This window comes from Phalaenopsis equestris, unplaced genomic scaffold (genome assembly GCF_001263595.1).
Source record: "Phalaenopsis equestris unplaced genomic scaffold, ASM126359v1 Scaffold000773, whole genome shotgun sequence".
Taxonomy (NCBI): domain Eukaryota; kingdom Viridiplantae; phylum Streptophyta; class Magnoliopsida; order Asparagales; family Orchidaceae; genus Phalaenopsis; species Phalaenopsis equestris.
In genome coordinates this window covers 196,604-216,787 of record NW_018165213.1, presented here as the reverse complement: position 1 = coordinate 216,787, position 20,184 = coordinate 196,604, and the positions used below count along the sequence as shown (strand labels likewise).

At 35.0% G+C, this 20,184-nt stretch overlaps 1 protein-coding gene and 1 long non-coding RNA gene across 3 annotated transcripts in view; one reads left to right on the top strand and one right to left on the bottom strand.

The window, feature by feature from the left end:
- LOC110031129 (PI-PLC X domain-containing protein At5g67130-like) overlaps positions 1-11,996 on the bottom strand; it is a 23,025-nt gene extending 11,029 nt beyond the window's left edge. Inside the window, exons 1-3 of the mRNA XM_020734196.1 lie at positions 11,643-11,996; positions 11,442-11,564; positions 11,125-11,376 (exon numbers count right to left, since the gene is read on the bottom strand). Of these exons, the coding sequence (XP_020589855.1) occupies positions 11,125-11,376; positions 11,442-11,564; positions 11,643-11,735 (468 nt within the window). The 5' untranslated portion in view covers positions 11,736-11,996. The remainder of the gene's footprint in view (positions 1-11,124; positions 11,377-11,441; positions 11,565-11,642) is intronic.
- A 2,659-nt stretch (positions 11,997-14,655) lies between these two features.
- LOC110031132 lies at positions 14,656-17,824 on the top strand. 2 transcript variants are annotated; one of them, XR_002294709.1, is made up of 5 exons: positions 14,656-15,140; positions 15,225-15,355; positions 15,442-15,516; positions 17,470-17,576; positions 17,677-17,824. It is a non-coding gene; the product is annotated as an uncharacterized LOC110031132 (long non-coding RNA). The 2 variants fall into 2 exon arrangements; XR_002294708.1 differs by having other exon boundaries at positions 14,661-15,355.
- The last annotated feature ends 2,360 nt before the right edge of the window (positions 17,825-20,184 follow it).

The following is a 20,184-nucleotide window of genomic DNA, read 5'->3' as shown; positions in this document are numbered from 1 at the left end:
ATCGAATTGTTTAAGCATTTAACTATTAGGCCACAGGTTGATTCGAAGGACTATTTTTTAAATTCTTAATATTTCGTGCATTTTTTCAAATTTCTTATTTTTTTTGTGATTTTATCCTAAAAGATGGAATTATTAAAATTGTCTCCATCACATAATAGCTTTAAGATTTTTATATGATTAAAAAATTAAAAGCATTTAGGATAACTATGAATTTCTTGAAAGAAGATTTGATGCTATATGGCTCTTATAGCAAATATGAAAGAATTATGATCTTAATTTATTTTCTTGGAGAAAGACATTTAATTTGGACAAATTATCATTAATTTTGACCCGAAAAGTATTTATTTGAAGCTTGCTACAATTGACAATGGTTTGGCAAAATGATATTTCAATAAAATTTGAGACAGTATTGAAATTTACTTCAAACTTGGTTAAAAATTTATTTGCACTTTGTTCGAACCATGCACAAAACATGTTCTATTATGGTTTAAACTAAATTCAATAAAGATTTAAAAAAGATTTAAATATGATTTGTATAAAATTCGAACAAAGTTTAGATAAGCTTTGAATAAAATTTGAGCATGGATTATACAATAATAGAGTGAGGGCAACCATAATAGTAATAAGATAAATGATTATAAGAAATATAATTCAACAACCAAAACAAAATTGAGTATATTATAAGATATATAACATCAAATGCAATATAATATAAATCTAAATCACAATTGATGTAAATTCATAATTAATATAAGTAGGTTAAAGAAAGAATAAATATACATACAGCTTAAGCTTACATATAGATAATTTATGAATCTATCTATCTATAAATTTGTGAATTAAATCTACATATAAATGATCAATGTAGAACTATATCTCATTAGGTGTAACTTTTTAAAGATTATTTGAAATCTGCACACAACTATATGCGCAAGAATTACATGCATTATTTAAAATTTTCTAATATTTCAAATACTTTGCCTTATTCTAGAGTTGTGGACATCATCCATAATGGCCATACAATATTTTCAAGGAAATTTAAAGGGGAAAAAAAATTATCTTCAATCATTTACCTCAGAGTGCTCTAGAAAACTAAAGAAGCACGTGCAAAATAAACTTATCATTGTTTGACACTATGTGCAGGCACCAGAGGATTCGAAGTCATAAAATATTATGAGAAAAGAGAACTCACATATAACTTAATTAGCATTTTTTTTAATTTATTAACAAATAGTTTTATAGCAGCTCATAATTCAACAAATTTCACATCTCAAATGATGAACACGAGTATTTATTCAATTTAGTTAAATGATTTGTTCTCTTTTCCGCCTTATGTAGGCAGAGGGTCTTAGAGTAGTGCAATATTCACTTATTAATAAAAATGAAAACTAAATATTTTATAAAAAAATTAAAGTTTCTGGAAAAAAAATCAATAACTTATAATTTTAATAAAATAAAATATTTTTTTAGCTTGCCACCTAATCAAACTGTTAAGAGAATTTAACTACTAGAACAATGTTGCACTTTGATTAATTGAGATTTCCTGAAGCATGCTTTATTTCATTTGTCTTTTAAACTTTTTTTTAGATGAAACTGCACTTTAAAGAAAGTATTTTAATATTTTTTATGCAGGTATAACAGTTAGAACACTTGGAGCGAAGCAGGATTGAAAAGGAGCTAAAATGAGTTGATTGGAGCAAAATTGGATTTCACATAACTGACACCTTGGTGCCGGATTCTGGGTGCCAAGGTGCTCCATTCAAGTGCCCTGGCGCCAGCTTTTGGGCTCCTAGATGCCAGAACTTTGCGCCTCCAACAAAGAAGGCAGCGCCTAGGTGCCAAGCTCTGAGGCCAAGGCACTGTCGTTTTGCACAGTTGTTGAACCGTGACTTTGGGAGTTATTTGGTGGTTTTAAGCAGTTCGGCAGGGAATTTGACAGGAGGAGAAGAGAAGAAGAATGAATGAGAAGCACCAGGGAGCAGTAGGAACATTTGGGAAGCCAAGGAAAGTGTGATGGAAAGCCGAGAAATTCTAGGAAGACTTAGATTGTATGTTTGCCACCTTTTCTTGAGTGCTTAGTGAGGTTCTTGAGAGACTATTGTATGGGTATCAATTTTACAGTGCATGGAGGACTTGAATCCAGTGTTGGGAGGAACTTTTCATCTCTTAATAGAAGAAAAACTAAGTATTGCATTTACATTTATCTTGTAATTATTGTATCACATACTTAAGGGATTTATTTTGTTGTTTGATGAAGGTTTCCATCATGTTCTTCATGCTTAGTAAGTAAGTTTCCTTTACCTTTCTCTTGTGATGCATATATAGGATATGTAGGATCCAAAGATGCATATATAATTGAACTTTTAATCTTAATGTGATGGTTTTTACTTCATGCTTAATTTACTAACTAATTTGATCAATTGTTGTGTTAAAATTTGTTGCAAACCCATAAAGATTCGACAGGAAAATGATTTTATCAACTAGGAAAAACCACGTTGAACTTATGAGTGAAAAAAAAGTACTCCATAAGGCAATGCAATTAGATAGGGAGATAAGTATTGAGGGATTTAACCTATGAGTTTCTAGGGTGACAAGAAGAAACGCTTACTGAGTTAAACCAAACTTTGTTACACACTCAGAAGAGGGTAACTTAAATTTATACTCCTATTGTCACTAGCCACATTAGATTCTTAGTATCCTATCCTACATTTCAACTTATGCGCTCATAAGAGATTGGTATCTTTCATATCTTGATATCACCAAAAGCCAGTAAGAATAGTTAGAAAACTTTGAATTTAGTGTAATAATTTAGGAGTAACTGTTAGAAAGACCATTTTAAATTACATTCCAAACTAAGACCCTATCATAGTAAACTAGAACTTTTTTTATTACCACTTTTTCTGTGGGATCGATATCCTAACTTAATAGACCTGTATTATTGAAACTAGGCATATATTTGCGTGAGAAAGCCCAATGTGTAAGAATATTTAATTTTAAGGTATTAATCAATTTACTAAGGAGTGGATCAAGTTTCTGGTGAGAATAGGAGGACTTACATCATTGTGACACACACACTTGGAGTGGATCAAATTTCTGGCAACGTTGTCTGGGAAGCAATGATAAATAATCTTTTAAGAGGACTTTAGTTGAATTAATTATACTTAGATTTGGAAAATCATATTATAGTTTCATTGTGTAAGTGTTTGTTTAGTTGAATAAAAAATAAAAATTAGAAAATTTATATAAAAAATATATTTTCGTTTTTTAATTAATAGTAAAATCTTTAGTTGTGTAAGTGTAGTACAGGACCTTCGAGGCTTGTATCGTACAATTCAGAACTAGAGAGGACAGTTAGAAAAATTCAAAAACAGAAAAGACTTCAACAACTCGTAGAAGAAATAACGAATAATCAACAAAACAAATTTGATAATTATATACCACATAATGAACATCATAATGCTCTTAAACCATTAAAGGATTACGCTAATCCTACATCTGATTAAATTCACTTAAGCATACAAACTCCTGTCATAGAAGCTAACATATTTGAATTGAAACATGTTATTATCCAAATAGTGCAGAACAACCAGTTTGGGGGAACTCCGTCCGAGGATCCAAATTTACACTAACAAGTTTTCTAGAATTTTGCACTACATTTCATTATAAAGACATATCAAACGATACTGTTAGACTTAAGATTTTTCTTTTTTTCCTTAAGTGATAAGGCTAAAATGTGGTTAAATTCATTAGCACCTGAATCGATAGAATTTAGGGTGACTTAGACTAAAAATTCTTTGCTAAATATTTCCTACCTTCAAAAATTGCTAAACTTAGAAATGATATTACTTCATTTTGCCGGTATGAAGGTGAGTCAATTATGAAGCATGAGAAAGATTTAAGGAACTTCTTAGGAAGTGTCCACATCATGCTCTGTCTGATTGATTAGTTATTCAAACTTTTTATAATGGTTAGTAGGATCTCTTATATTTATTATTGAAGTTGTCACTGATAGTTCACTCATGTCGAAGCCATTTGATGAGGCTTATTCTTCAATTGAAGAGATGACTACAAATAATTTTCAATGACCTCATGAAAGTGTAAATCCTATAAAGATAGTCAGTGAACATGATATTGATGTGTTTTCAATTTTCTCAAGTTGCAGCAATTTCTAGGAAGTTAGATCAATTTGGAATAAACCAACCTCAAATATCTCTTGTAATTGAGGAAAATTCATTAGGACAGATGGCTGATTCTAGCACTTCATCATTGAAACCTTAAATGCAATTAACAACAAACCAAACAACCTTTATTCCAACCCTTATAACCCAAGTTGGAAAAACCATCCTAACTTTAACTGGAATATTAATTCTGGTGAGGAAAACTAACAATGGGGAAATAACCAAGTAAATCTTTTAGGAAATTGAAATAACCTGGGCAGTACTAACTATAGACCTTATCCACCAGACTTTAGCATTAATTTACAATTTAAGAAGAAGAATTTGACTTTGGAGGAGGTTGTGTTGCAAATGGGGTATCAACTACAAAGTCAATGTGCAACAATAAGGAATATAGAAAACCAACTGGGACAAATTGCTAACTCGCTTAGTAATCGACCTCAAGGAACTCTTCCTGGCAACATCGGGATAAACCCTAAGAAAAAAAATAGTGAGATACCCTCTTCCTTAAAGGAGATTAAATCCAATTATGAAAGATTTTAAAAAGAAAATATTGAAATGGTTATATGCAAACATTGTCTATCCTATATCAGATAGAGCTAAGGTTAGTCCAATACATTGTATCCTAAGAAAGGGGGAGTGACAATATCTGTAAATGAATAGAATGAATTAATTCCGACTAGACATGCCATTGGGTGGTGAATTTGCATTGATTACCAAAAATTGAATGTAACCACTAGTAAAGATCATTTTCCTTTACCCTTTTTGAATCAAATGTTGGATAGGTTAGTTGGTCACCGATAGTTTTGATTTTTAGAAGAATATTTTGGATATCATCAAATACATATAGCTCCTGAGGATTAAAAAAAAACTACTTTTATAAGCCCTTTTGAGACTTTTGCTTTTAGAAGAATGTCCTTTGAGTTATGTAACGCAGCTGCTACTCTTTCAAAGGTGCCTGAAGTTTATTTTCTATTACTTGATTGAGAAAGGGATAAATTTTTTTATGGATAATTTCTCAGTGTTTGAAACCTCATTTGATTCATGTTTAGACCATTTAACAAATGTGTTAAAATGCAGTGAAGAGACTAACCTTGTTTTTAATTAAGAAAATGTTAATTCATGGTCACGAAAGAAATTGTTCTGGGACATACAATATCTAAAAATGGCATGGAAGTGAACCCAACTAAGATTCAAATAATCACTAAACTACCTCCTCTTACCGCAGTGCGGGGAGTTAGAAGTTTTCTGGGACATGTTGGATTCTATAGGTGATATATTAAAGTTTTTCAAACATTGTCAAACCTTTATATCATTCTTTTAGAAAAAGATGCCCTATTTAACTTTGATCAAGATTGCTTAAATGTCTTTAATATAGTAAAAGAAAAATTAGTCACTGTTCTAATTATAGTTTTACCTGATTGGGGGAAATTATTTGAGTTGATGTGTGATGTGAGTGATTATACTATTGGGGTAGTGTTAGGACAAAGACATGATAAAATTTTTAAAAATATATATTATGTGAGTAAAACTCTTAATGAATCTCAAATTAATTACACTATTAGTGAGAATGAATTATTGACAATAGTTTATGCTTTTAATAAATTCGGATCTTTTTTAATTGAAACTAAATGTATTGTTTATACCGACCATTTTGCTATTATATATCTTATGTCAAAGAAAAATGCTAAATTAAGACTAATTAGATTGGTCTTTCTAATGCAGGAATTTGATATTAAAGTAGTGGATAGGAAATGATCGGATAATTAAATTACTAACCATTTATCTAGATTGGATCAAGGAAAGTCTTATATTTATGAAGAGGAAATTAATGAAAGTTTTTCTAACAAGCAACTGTACGCTATTACTGAATGGTGCATTCCATGATATGCTCACATAATGAATTTTATTGTTAGTGACATTATACCCTATGAATTAACATATCATCAATGGAAAAAATTGATTCATGACGTAAGATCTTATTTTTGAGATCACTCATATTTATATAAAAAATATAAGGATCAAGTTATTAAAAGATTTGTATCATTAAAAGAAACCTAAAAAATTATTCAGAAATTTCATGATTCTGAGTTTGGGGGATACTTTGGTGGAGATAAAACTGTATTTAAGATTTTACAATCTAAATTTTATTGGCCTACTATGTTTAGGAATGTGAATATATATAAAAATGTAACATACTAAGCAGGATGAAATGCCCCTAAACTTTATTTTTAGAAATTGAGATTTTTTATGTTTGGGGTTTAGACTTTGTGGGATCATTTATACCTTCACTAAGAAATTTGTATATTCTGATTGTTGTAGACTATGTCTCTAAGTGGATTGAAGCAGTAGTTATACTCAGCTGTGATGCTCAAAGTGTTGTGAAATTTTTGAAGAAAAATATTTTTATTAGATTTTGAGATGCTGAGAGTAATTATTACATATGGGGGAAGCCATTTTAAGAACAAAAGGATTGAGACATTAGTTGCAAAATTTGATATTAAACATAGGATAACTACAACATATCACCCTCAGACTAGTAGTTTAGCTGGTTTCTAATAGAGAAATCAAGAGAATATTGGAAAAAATTGCTAATCCTAACAGGAAGAATTAGTCATTGAGACTTGACGATGCACATTAGGCTTATAGGACTGTGTATAAATCACCAATTGGAATATCTCCTTATAGACTAATTTTTGACAAAGCTTGCTACTTATCAGTAAAACATGAGCATAAACATATTGGGCAATTAAAGAATTTAATTATAATTTGAAAGAAATTGGTGATAAGAGATTATTGCAGTTAAATGAACTCGAGAAAACTAGGAATGAATCTTATGATAATGCGAAAATTTATAAAGAGAATGAAAAATTGACATGATCGGAGGATTCTTCAGAAAGATTTTGAACCTAGACAGAAGGTTTTACTATATAATACAAGATTAAAATTATTTTCTGGAAAACCTAAGTCCAGGAGGTCTGTTTCATTTACTGTAATTAAAGTTTATTCTTTTAGCGCAATCAACATTAAAAATCCTAAAACTGGTATGATATTTAAAGTTAGCGAACAAAGGCTTAAACTTTATATATGTGAAAATAAGCGTATAATAAATGAAGTTTTAATGATGGGTCAACTGAAGTAAATATTTGGATTCGTCAGGCTGATGATGTTAAACCAAGCGTTTTTTGAAAAGCAACACAAGTTTTGTATCTGTGTCTGATTGTGTTTGTAGCGAGTTGTCTTATTTTTTTTTGTGGATTGGAGTGTTTGTTTGGATTGTTTGTTTAGGTTTGAGACAAATTGCTTTGATTTTATTAAGTCATGTGAGATTGTGAATCGATAATCTTCTCGTTAAGACTAGGGGCTCGATTGGGGCAGCTCTCACCGTTTCGAAAACAAGTTTTTTAGAGGACGGGGAAATTCTTGAGGTTGGCAACACATAAGCTAACATATTGGGAGTAATCTTGTCTAGGGGTTTGACCAATAAAATATTTAAAAGCACCCATTAGCTATTTAGAAGAAGATTCTGTTAGGAATTGGAAGGAAGGGAGGAGTGATGAAAAGTAGGATGAGCTAATTTCCATTATCGTTTGTATTTATTTATTTTCTAGTGTGAATTAAGACTTGGAGAGAATCAATATAGTCACTTTAAATGATTTGAAACAAATTTGGTGCGTTCACGAAGACCTAGGGACTCCTGGCATCAAAATGCTAGGATGTAAACTAGCACCTTTGCCCCTAGGAGCCGCAATTCGAGCGCCTTGGTGCCCATATCACGACGCCTAGGCACCGGTTTCCTCTACTCGAGAAAAACCGGCCCGATAGCTCCAGTTTAAGTCATTTTTGCCAGATTTTCTACCCAACTTTTCTCAAGCGAAATTAGGGGGATACTTGGGGTTTTCTTTCTCTTGCATTTAGATCAATCTTGGAGCTTTGAAGCTTGGAATCCCTCTGCCAAAGTTGAAATTCCAAATCTCAGCCTTTCATTTCCTTATTCACCTGGGAAATTTTTGAATTTTTCGGTTAATCCGTGAAGAAGAGAACCTTTGATTTGCATATCTCACTCTTGTTATTGCACTAAAAACCAAAGGGAGGTTGAACAAGGATTCATTTGACAAGTCTAAGTTTCTTAACACTGCAGCTGAGGAAAGATATCGTGATTTCGTAGTAACTTATTGCTGAAGGAGGTTTTGTTAATCCTGGATAAGAGATAGATAGAATAATAAAAAGTAAGAAGTAGGAGAAGCTCTGTTACAACACTTCAACTGCAGCGGTACCAGTGCTAAGAGAATTCTATCTGAATTTACTTGAAGCTCATAACAATATCTTTTTTGTGAGAGGATCGTGTGTGGACATGTCTATTGCTCGCATTAATGAATTATTAACTTTGGATAGTACTCCTTACTTCTCTTATGCAGATTCTACTATTGATATGTTAAATGAAGTGATAAATTTCTTGACTGATGGTAGAGGTAAATGGAAAATTATTGAGGGAGTACTGGTTAAATTCTCTGCTTCAGAATTAAATAAGATATCAAAAGCCTGGCATTTATTCATTTATGCTAAACTAATGCCTTCTACCAATGTTAGTTATGTGTCTAAGAAGCGATCCTATTTGAAATTTTGCATCTAAAAAGATCTCCCCATTGATGTAGGGTCTGGTTTAGGACATCCATCCATTGTCTTTTCCTTATGTCAAAATGTCGGAGGTATGGTTTAAAGTGGGGAAGAGATTCTACATCCATTGAAACCAATTTCTGCATCAAAATTTGATTTGTATAAATGGCATGTGGATGTTAAGAGAGGTTGTGATATGGGGTTGTCAAGTTCTTCTACTTCTTATCCATCACACATTTGCTCTACATTTAGACAAAGTAATGAATGATACTGAAATTCTCTAAGTAGAGGTATACAAATTTAATGAGCATTTGTCACATTTGGATCAACAAAATAAAAGTAGATTTGACCATTGAGCCATGTTTCGTGCTGCTCAGCTAGAGATGTATCGACAAAATCATTGGATTGGGGGTGAAAAATCAGTAGAGTTTCCTGCATATCCCCCATACCAGTTATATGAGCACAACAAGGCTATGGAAGTAGATTCTGAGGAAGAAGCTGAGGCAGGTGCTGGTGATGATGATGAATGAGGAGGAAGATTAAATTTATATTTTCATTCTAATGTAATGTACTGATGTAATATTCTGATGTACTGTATTGATGTATTTGCTTTTTAATCTATTGTACTGGACATTTATCTTGTTGTTTCTACCTACTTTGATATATTTAGTTTTTATTTTAATGTACTGGATTAGTATTTCTTATTGTTCTAGGTTATATATGGATTTGCGTGTTGCGATAAAGCAGATCTTTTTAATGTAATATTCATGTGAAACATATTGAACTGAGATTCACTTACTGTTACAAACTTGTCCTTTTTGTTTATACCTGCATATTTTTCATGTTAGACTTTTGTATTAGAAAATAATTCAGTTCTATTTTCTCCATGCTTATATTCTGTATTGAATACTATACATGTCAAAAAACAAGTTCGGAAGGGTGGAGGAAAATATTTAAAGAAGGTAAATTTTATTTGTCCTCAGTAGCTTGCATTTAAAATTGATATAACTTTAAAAGAACTTGAGATATGTGATGTTCTTCTTAGGGTACTATATTTTTTTTTCGGGAATGTTATAGTAGACTTAGTTGAAATTTTTGATAGGACTAATCAAAGTGGGCTCAAGTTGGACTAGAGCCTGGATTTATTTATAATTTCACAGGCCGACTTGCCTACTAAATGGGTCAGGTCGGCCCGCGGGCTGCTATGGACTTTAAAAGAAAAATGATTTGATATACCAAAAAATAAATAAATAACAAAATCCTTAATATTTTCTCTCAAATCATGTTGTTGATTTAAAATATTCAAAAAATATGCAATATGAACATTCGAAATATGAAAGAATGTGTGACAAAAGTTTTAAATTGATTTTATATGTAAAAATTTTAGCTATGTGTTTATGAAATAAATTAGATTTTAAACTGAGAACATCTTAACATGTAAAAAAAAAAAGAATAGAGTAAAATGCCGCCAAAAAAAATTACATATATGCTACTCATCAAATTATATTTAATTACATATCTAACACCCGGACTTCAATTTTTATATATTTGTCAGCTTATATATGCATTTTAAAAGAAATATAAAAGTGACAGTTTTTATGTGATATAAAAGATTTTATTGATATTAATATAAAAAACAAAACTTATGGAGAGATAAAGAAGAAAAAGGATAAGAAAACTAATTGCCTTAAAAGCTTGAATCGTGAAATATATTGATGAGATCGGGCTAACGTGCGGGTCAGGCTAGGTGTGGGTCGGGCTTATTCAGGCTTTGACTAAGGCAAAATGAGTGTGGGCCGAGCTGAGCCTGCAAAGCGGTCTTATGGCAAGCCTGTCGGGTTGCCCACCCAATGCCTAGGCTTAATCATGAGCAATTTTTAGAGTATAAGTGATATCTCTCACAAGCTTTTAGATTTTGCAGGTTAATTTTTTCGATAATTTTGTTGTAGTTCTATAATTCTATTATTTCATATAAATATTTAAAAAAAATTATCTACCTCATTAACTACTATAAATATTATATTTCCTCATTCTTTTATGTCAAAACAATTAAATTTTGAAATTATTTTTCAATATAATTTTATATCCTACATATTTCACATAAACATCATTAAAATTTTATTTTCTGTTTTAATTTATTATAAATATATTTATTTTTTTATTACCAATAATATATTTATTCATTAGATATTAAAAACGGATGTCGTCATAAAAAGCCATCCGTTTCCTTCCACGGCGTGGCTCCTCCAATAGTAAAGAGTAAATGCCACAACTACGACATCAAAGCCGGGTAGGACAACTTGCACGCCAGCACTGACGTGCGCGCAGGTACCCCTGCGTCAATATCCAATGTGTTCGAACCATGCGCCATGGCCTGCTCGCTGCCCGGCGGCCAAAAACATGAACTTTTTTTAAGAGAAAATGGAGAGGGGGAGAGGGGGAATACTTGGAGCTGGTCAGTGATGTAGTCCTGCTGGTTGGTTTCCGTGAGGATGGGGGTTCCAGTGCGCGATTTCTGGCCAAGCCGCGCGAATGAGTTATGCGTCGTCAGCCACGCATACTTGTTGAAGGCTAGCCCTGTCCCCTGCACCCGTAACACGCTCATTCTCTAGATCTATCACATGCCTCAAAATTAGAACTGATTCTTACCATAAATTTAGGATCATACGGCCTAATCCGTGTACAACGGGGCCGGATTCCGCCATCTGCTACGCAGGTCTCACAGTGCAGCCCCGCGTCGCAGTTCCCATCCACCAAGCACGTCTGCCCCAGCTGCACTCTCAAACCAAATCCCATTAAAAAGATAAGAGAGTGCGACAGAGAGAGAGAGAGAGAGAGAGATTATATGACCTTTGCAGCAGAGGAAATCGTCGTAGCGCTCAACAGAAGTAGGAACGGTATAAAGAAAGCAAGGATTTGATGATGATTAATGCTAGCCTCCATTTCAACTTTCCACTTGACCGAGAGACAGAAAGAGAGATGTTTTGCGAGAACAGAGATCCTATGTCGTTCAGTAATAGATAGCGAGCACCGTCTGCTGCAGGGTCAAGGAACATGTGGCATACATTTCGATGGTTGGTGAGCAGGGGCTCAAATCCGTCTCGAAACTCGATAGAGTATCGACAGCTAGTTTTTGCTTCTAATAATTAGTGGTAGCTGTTGGGAGTCAGTAAAGGGATGATGTTATGATGACTTTGGTCACAGGCGCCGTGATTTTGCTACCTAACTAGTCGTAATATCGGGCAACATTTCTGATGGTGAAGTTAGCCCCAATCATAATAAAATAATTAATATTACTATTTGAATTAAAGAAATAGTTATAATCAATATATTTAAAAGGTGAAACACAATGACATGAGCAAATGTCATCAAGAGCGGGGGCGTTTGTTAGATGAATTGGAATGACTGGTGAGAGTCGCGATAGTAAGGGAAGCAATGGGAGGTGTGAAAATGCAGGAAGAACAAGTACGGTTGTTGTCTTAGGTGGTGGCAGTGAGGTGTTGAAATGGATAGCGGCGGAAGAGCAGGCACGACGTGTTTCTCGGCTGAAACAGCAGAAAGGAGGTGCGGTTTGGGCGGCATGAATACTAAAAGGGAAGGGGAGGCGGCTGGTAGACTGAAGCCTACAAAACATAGCAATCTAAGTAATGTTCTGATAGGATACAATGAGGTATGGCTATAGAAAGCGACGTGGGAGGATGTAGAAAGGAAAAGGAGAGATAATCATCACCTCAGGAGAGAGATACAACTAAAGTACCAACCAATCCCTTTGATACAACCCTAGAAAAGGAAAACGTGCACCAGCGGTTTTCCTGACAGAAATCTATAATCTAGATGACAGACAACATATTTTTAATAGGTATTAGTAGTTATAATAGGAAAGAATAAGAGTATGAAGGAAAAAAAATTAAGAAAAGAATAGGAAAAGACAAGGAATGGAAGATGAAGGATGAGAAATATGAAAGGAAGAGAAATATGTAAGGAATAGAAATAAAAAAATGAAGAGAAATAGCCAAGAACTAAAATTAGGAAAGAAATAAAAGATAAGAAGTTCCCTATATGAAAGGGAGTAAAATAAGAAATTGGGAGAGAGAATAAGCGGCAATTCCAACCCCCATGAATGTCGGTCAATTCAGCTAACCACCTAATAAGCCCACATTAGTCTCTTGGGGTTGGGGCAGCTCCGACTTCATTCTTCAGTGCTTCCGGCTCACATAGCATGGAGTCAAGTCTGTCACGTTGAAGGTAGCAAAAACAATGTAGTCCCTTGGTAGGTTGATTATATTAGTGATATCATTCCACAATACGTCTTGATAGAACAAATACATATTATCACTTAGTATGTCCTGAGCTAGGGTTGTATATAGATGCAGGTTCCCACAATGTAACTCTTGAGCTCTCAAGTATGGAAGTTTCTTCTTCCATTTCTCATACTCAGTGGAATGTAGTTGATAAACCAATATGTGAGGAAAGGTCAGTTCTAGGGTGGACTCTTCGTCAAGTTGCATCATTCTAACTAGCAACCACTCAGAATATATCTCTTCTTCACTGATAGAACCTGTATCCCACTAATAAATTTTTTTCTCCATCAAGCTCCTAAGAAATACTTCAAGACAAGTATTCATCCCCCTTGCTTGGACATTTGATGGTGGGTACAATGCTGAACTGAATCTAACATATGAATAACTTAAAATAATCTTCTAGACATGGCACAAAGGGCCTCATTTCTGACATGTTGGACCACTTTCAACAAGGCCAACTCAAGAATGATTATATAGATCTGAATGGTCAGAATCTTAAGAATGCTTTGGACATGGACTTTCTCCCACAGAATCAGCCAGAACTACGTGCATCTTTTCTTCCTCAACTCGAAACTGATCCTCCTTATTTGTGTCCTCACGGTCTTCAGTGTCTACTGTGTTATTTTCAATTTTTCAAAATGTTCTGTCTAGTGAAATAGATCACCTCTTGGTTGTGCGGTCTGATTCAATATGTTCAAATCTGTGGCACTTGAAACACTTTTTGCCAAAGATATACTTTGGGATGTAGATCGGTTCCTCTTGTTCTCCACTCTGTCTAAGCTTTCTCTTTGACAGGGCCAGCTTGGATGTTCTCCTAAGTGTAATTTGGTTTATAAGATGTGCTTGTCGAGCGATGATGTAGTCTCCACTTCAAAAGCTAGTTTGAACATTGTGTTTATAATAAGCTGGTAGGAAATGGCATTAGATCTCTTATTCATCTTCATAATCTTCCGTTATCTATATGCTAGTTCTTCACTTGGCCTCCTCTAATTTTCGATTCCAAAGGGTCATGACTAATCTTCCCTATGTAAGGGATTCAAATTCTTGCCTTTGGGGTTACTGATTTTAAAAATCTACAAAGGAAATTTATGGTTAGGTCAAATTTATCTATGGTTTGGTTGTTGGTAGGAAATAAGATTTTTGTTGGTGGATGTTGCTTGAATAGGGGCGGATTCTAGGAACTCTAAGATGGAACTATGGTTGCGCTAGCTTTAATACCAGATGATGCCGACGTTGACATCTTTTTTTATGTCTTTCATGTTTGATATATGCTTTTGGTGCTATGAAATTATATTTTTTAATACTCATGTTCCCATGATTGAAAAGGTCGACAAAAACAACTTTGTGCACAAATCAAGCTCAAATTTATCTTAACCATCATTGAAGTTATTCAAATGATCTCAGACCACAAAACAAACTGAACGAGCGTGTTCGGAACGTCGACTTTGTCTAAGAAGAATAACTATGTTGCTATAGTTTTGTGAAAGAGTTAAAACAAGTGAATCGAGACATTAAAATACAATTAGAATTGTGAAAACTTAAAAAAAAAAAAAAACTTTAAGAACACTTTCTCGAGAGGAGAAAAAATCGTGGAGGCGCTAGTCCCCATTTTCACGTTTGATGCCCAAGAGGACCGAAACCTACTCCACCTATCGGTTGCCGCTTGCCAGCCCAGCTCCCTTCGCCGACGCCGCTCGCCAGCTCTGCTCCATCCCTCCGGCGTCCCTGACGCTAGCTCCAGTCGCCGGGCTAGGCCGCCTCCCCGATTTTTCACATACAGCTCCTCACGAGCGGCTCGTCCTTTGGACTGGACGCGCCGCCGACCGGGCTCCTTCCTTGAGCCGGTGGCCAAAGGCTACCTGTCCTCATCAGGCCACTTCTACAACTGGTCTCCCCCTTCATGTGACGATGCCTTAACATGTGCGGCTGAATCTCTCTCACAGTTTTGACCCGATTGCTGGATCTCGCATTCGTCAGTGGTCATTTCTTCTCGCACGGTGGCCAGCTTCGCCTCCTACACCGCCGATTCTCCCTTCCTCTCCTGTCGGTGAGGCCCCCTTTCATGATGCCCTAAGCTATCTACTTCCTTCTCTTGGGCAGAGCTCTCGCTAGTCACCCCATTTCCTTACAGCCGGTAACCTGAGCTACCAGCAACCTCTGCTTCCTTCTCCATTTAGCCGAAAGTCTCACTGGAGTTCCAATCACTTATGAGGCAGCGACTGCATTGCGGCACAAATAGCCACGAATGACCCCCTCTCAAAGGTACGTGTCAGTCATATTTTTGCATGATATAATCATTTATCAGGGGGTACCTGCATACCTCCCCTGCTCTCACTCTCTGTCTGTAGGCATTGCGGGGTAGTTCAACTCATGGTCATCCTAGGAAGGGAGCAAGCTCGAAGCAAGAAAAAAGAGTGAGACCGGTTACACATTCCCTAAACCCGATTTATTTCTTTTTTAGCAAGCCTTTTTAGGTATATGTGTTGAAGAAATAGGATTAGGTTCGGTGTTAGAGGAAACTCCATAGGTTAGGAGTTTTTTGTTGTAGTCTCCATTGACCCTTGAGTTTTCCTCCATATCCCTAGCACATTGACCTAATGGTTGGGAGCCCTGTAATCCCGTGATTATTTGGTGGCTTCACCCCTTGAATGGGTTGTAGTCACCACGATCTAGAGAACGAGGAATTCCTTTGATCCTCATTCCCTAGATTGTGAATGCTATGTCCATATGGGAAAACCTTCATCTTCGTGAAGGTTTTATTTTCGTGGAAAATTTCCTTCATGTTTTACCGAACAATTAAAGGTAGACCCTCCGTTACATTGCGTAACGAATGGTAGCTACGACTACATCCCACCCTAGAACTTTATGAGATCGCTAGGAGCATTTTGATTTGCCATCTACATGCGATTGGGTTTATCTTTATGTTAAGATTTGGTCATTTATTTGAATATGCATAAGAAAATTAATTTGTTTGCATAATATCTTGTTGGATGGACCACCATCTTTGGCTGGTCACCGTTAGTCAGCTTGACCAGCCACCCGACATTGGTTGGCTTGATTGACTGCCCGTCATCATTTGGTTCAATTGGTCCCTTAATCTCAGTCAACTCGGCCGCCTACCATAGGCCAGTATGACAGGTTGTCCGACATCGTTTGGTTTGGTCGGTTGTCCCTTGTCGGATGACTCGATCGATTGTCCAATGTGGGTCGGCTCATTTGCATATATTTGGTTGCTAATTTTAATTGCCTTGCTTGTTAAATCATGATTGTTTGTATTTATATCATATGATTGCTTCATAATGCCCACTTTCATGTGCACTTTGGAGCATTTCGTGGCGAGCATATGTTGTAATATTTCCGCAACGAATGCTCGACATATGTCGAGAGTGACTAGCCCACATTTTGCTAATCCACCTCGATAATCGTTTGAATGCTCATATAATTTTGTGTGTGACCTGTCGCGATGTCTGGTCTATGTATGTGCATTCACTTTAACTTGTGTGAATGTGCATATATAGACATTTTGCTTGTCTTTTGTATCTGATTGCAACATTTGGTGCAATCACATTGAGCTTGCAAGTCATGTATTGATATATGGACTTGTGTGTTGTTTAGTACGCTAAATATGTTTGCTCGAGTGATCATAGCATAATAAAGCACCCTTGGAGTACAATGTGAATGTTCGCACCTATTAGAATATCCATATTGTACTGAATCACTTAGTGTGCTCAACATGTTAGCTCGAGAAACATGGCATGATAGTGCATATTTGCATCTTACATGTGCCTCACTTAGTCCATTTGGATAACAAGTTAACTCGTTTGTTGGTCGTAATACTTAAACAAACATTTCTCGTGGGATATTTTAGCAGTAATATAAGTTTTTGTATTCTGATCAGCATATGGATGACGGTGCTAATGTTCTAAGGGCTTTAAAGTACATTATCTAAATATTATGAACTCGCATTTAACGGTCTAATATTTTAAAATTTTAAAAATAGATATTTTCCTAATTTATATTATCCACCCTATTTAAAATTTACATAAGTTAGGCTATATGTGAGACCTCTTATTTAAAATGTCATCACCTAGTGACATATTTTAAATTTGTTGCATCTTTAGGATGCGACGGTGTTGGTGACTCCATCAAAGTCATAAATTAGCTCTTACCCACACCATGCACACATACTTAGATGTTGTGATTAGGCCACCTTGTGTTTAGATGGTTTGCTAGACTAGGGCTATGTTGCAGTTAAAAGTTTTCATGTCTTGGCTATTTTTCCTTGGTTTGCGTCCTGGCTAGTCACTTTGTGTGATGCTTTGTGTGTTTATCTGGTGTGGACTTGCACACTAATACATTAAGCTAATTTTCTACAGGGAGACATATCCAACAACGAGGAGCTTAATGATTTAAAGCTAACACTTCTTCTTACAAGTGCTGCTTAGTTCTCCTCCCACTATATATGCTTCATTATATATTGCATGTAAGTAATACGTGATAACCCTTTATATTGCAGGTTGAGTCTTTTTTTTGCCTTTTTTTAAGTATTTCGCTTAGAGTCCTTGGGATTAAATCTGTATCAGAAATTAGGTACGATCACAGATTCCGAGATGCCTGATGGGAGAAACCACGTGATGAGGACCAAAAGTGGTTGCTTGTGTCCCGCATCTTAGTTCTGATTTTCATATTTGATGTATAAAATTAAGAACATGTATGTATATATATAGCCTGATCGCATTTTTCAATTTTCTGGGATATGTTGCCAACCTAGTGACACATGACCTTTTTTATTATTTATATATTTGGCTTGTTTCCTTTTCGTTGTGTGATGACTTGTTCCCGCTTTCTTTGATTATGGATTATCTGGAAATCTTGCAAAGCATAATTTATGCTCGTTAAGGACCTTAAAACATATTTTTTATATAAACATCTTAATAATAAAAGATTGAGATAAAACAAAATTTAGGATTAAAATATTATAACTATTTAAAACATCACTTTTCTTTTTTGTATGGTTAGAATGGATTGCATGGTATGGACATAACTCAAGCCATCTCTTATAGGGTCTCCACATTATGACTACTTTATATAATTACATCATATTTGCATATCCCGAGGAGAAGTCCACGTGCTTCTTCAACCTACTTGACCAAACATGTGATTTATACTTAGGGGGTTGTCTAGTATGATTAGGATGTTAGAGGCTTCCTCGACCCAGATGGAGTATAAGTCTCTTTTCTTTTCCACTCTAGTGGCTTCCTTACTATTTCGGTGGATATAAGTCCCACCTCTACATATGACATGCCAAACCTTACCGCAAAGTAAGTAGGTTGTACAACGCAAGTGCATGTATCAAGTAGTATTCAATGTAAGAGTCCACATATCGATCTCATGAGAAAAGGCTTAACAATTTACTTCAATAGAAGAATCTCTAGTTTACTAAATTAGTTAACCTAGCTTGGCTTGATTGCAAAGTATGCTTATGTCCTAAAATCTTAATGGAAGTAGAGTAGATAACAGAAAATAGAAAACGTAGAAAAAAATCTTAAGAGTTCTTTCAAGAATGATCAGGCTCCTGCCTTTGTGATTTGGGTATTACGGTGATTGTGATGTTCTTACGTAATTGTTGATAATCGGAGATACAATACTTATTATACTTATGTCTAGGTCAAAAGAACACTAAAATCAATGAAGTTGATGCTTCCTCAATCCCCATGATATTTCCACATGAATGTTTTGATCCCCTAAAAAGTTTGCATAATCTCATTGGAATATTTCTGTCATCTCAGCATTTTATAGTTAACACTTTCTTTTCACTATGCAACAGTTAGAGATCATAGTTTCATGCAATATTTTAACATCATATTTGGTCACACTAAGAGTAAATGACATTTATAGGTTAACCAACAACATATGCCATGAAAACACACAAAATGCTAACAAAAAAAATTTGGAAAAAATAACGAGAATCCACTACCCCTACATCACAGAGACATGAAGTAGAAATTAGCCGGGCATTATCGAAAAAACCATCACAAAAGAAACTATGTAGGATTTCATTACAAAAAGCTGAAATATGTTAAACTTATAATAACTTGTCTTCTCCATAAAAGTAGTAATCATTCCTCCAATGTAATATTCTCTCACAACTCACAAGACAAGGTGGAAAAAGCCCCTTGAAGGTTTCAACCTAAGGAAGAAGAAAACCTAAAGGGAAAGCATACAAAATCTCTCTAAACTCTGCCTCAAGCCATTTCCCATGCTCCTCTAGTCCATACATTCCCTCAGGAAGCCCTAAAAATTCTTCTTATAGAAACTCCTCGAATTTAGCAAGCAAATTTCCTTCCAAAAATGATTTTGCCCTTTGCCGACATAGTTGCACTGCAAAGTGCATTGTCACGCTGCAAACTGCATTGTCATTGTCACACTAGAGTGTTGAATAAGGCAGCATGGTCACGACTGACTTTGCCGTGGTCAAGTCGTAGGTCTGGAATTTGGTATGGTCATGCCACATTTTGGTGTGGTCATGCATACCGTTGCTATCGAACATATGGCATGGCCATACCGTCTCTAGGGTCGATCATGCCGCTTCACTGCTTTTTTGCTAGTTTTTTTGTTCTGAATTGCTCATATTAAATACCTTTAACTTGCACAACATCGAGAAAAGCATTTTTTCAAGTTTAAATCTATGTTAATTAAGTGGAAATAATATGTAAATGCAGAAAAAAGTATAAGTAAAATCACATAAAATTGATGCAGGTCAATGCCCCTAAACTTACCTTATTACTTGACCTCAAATAATCACATAGCTCAGTAGGGATTTTATAAATTCAATTGGTACTCCTGCAAGTTTCTATCTATTCACCCTGTTTATCACGACAGAATAAAAGTATTTAAAATGTCATTATAGAGTCAATTATCTTTAATGGTTAATAACTCAATCTTCCCTTGATTTCCTTCATCCCAACCTTTAAAAAATTTCAATGGTTCTTAAACCAACATTATTTAAAGTTCTTTTTGGTAGCCTTGAATGTCTTTAAGGTGGTTTTGAATAGTATTACTTGAAATTTTTCTTTAAAGATGACTTTAAG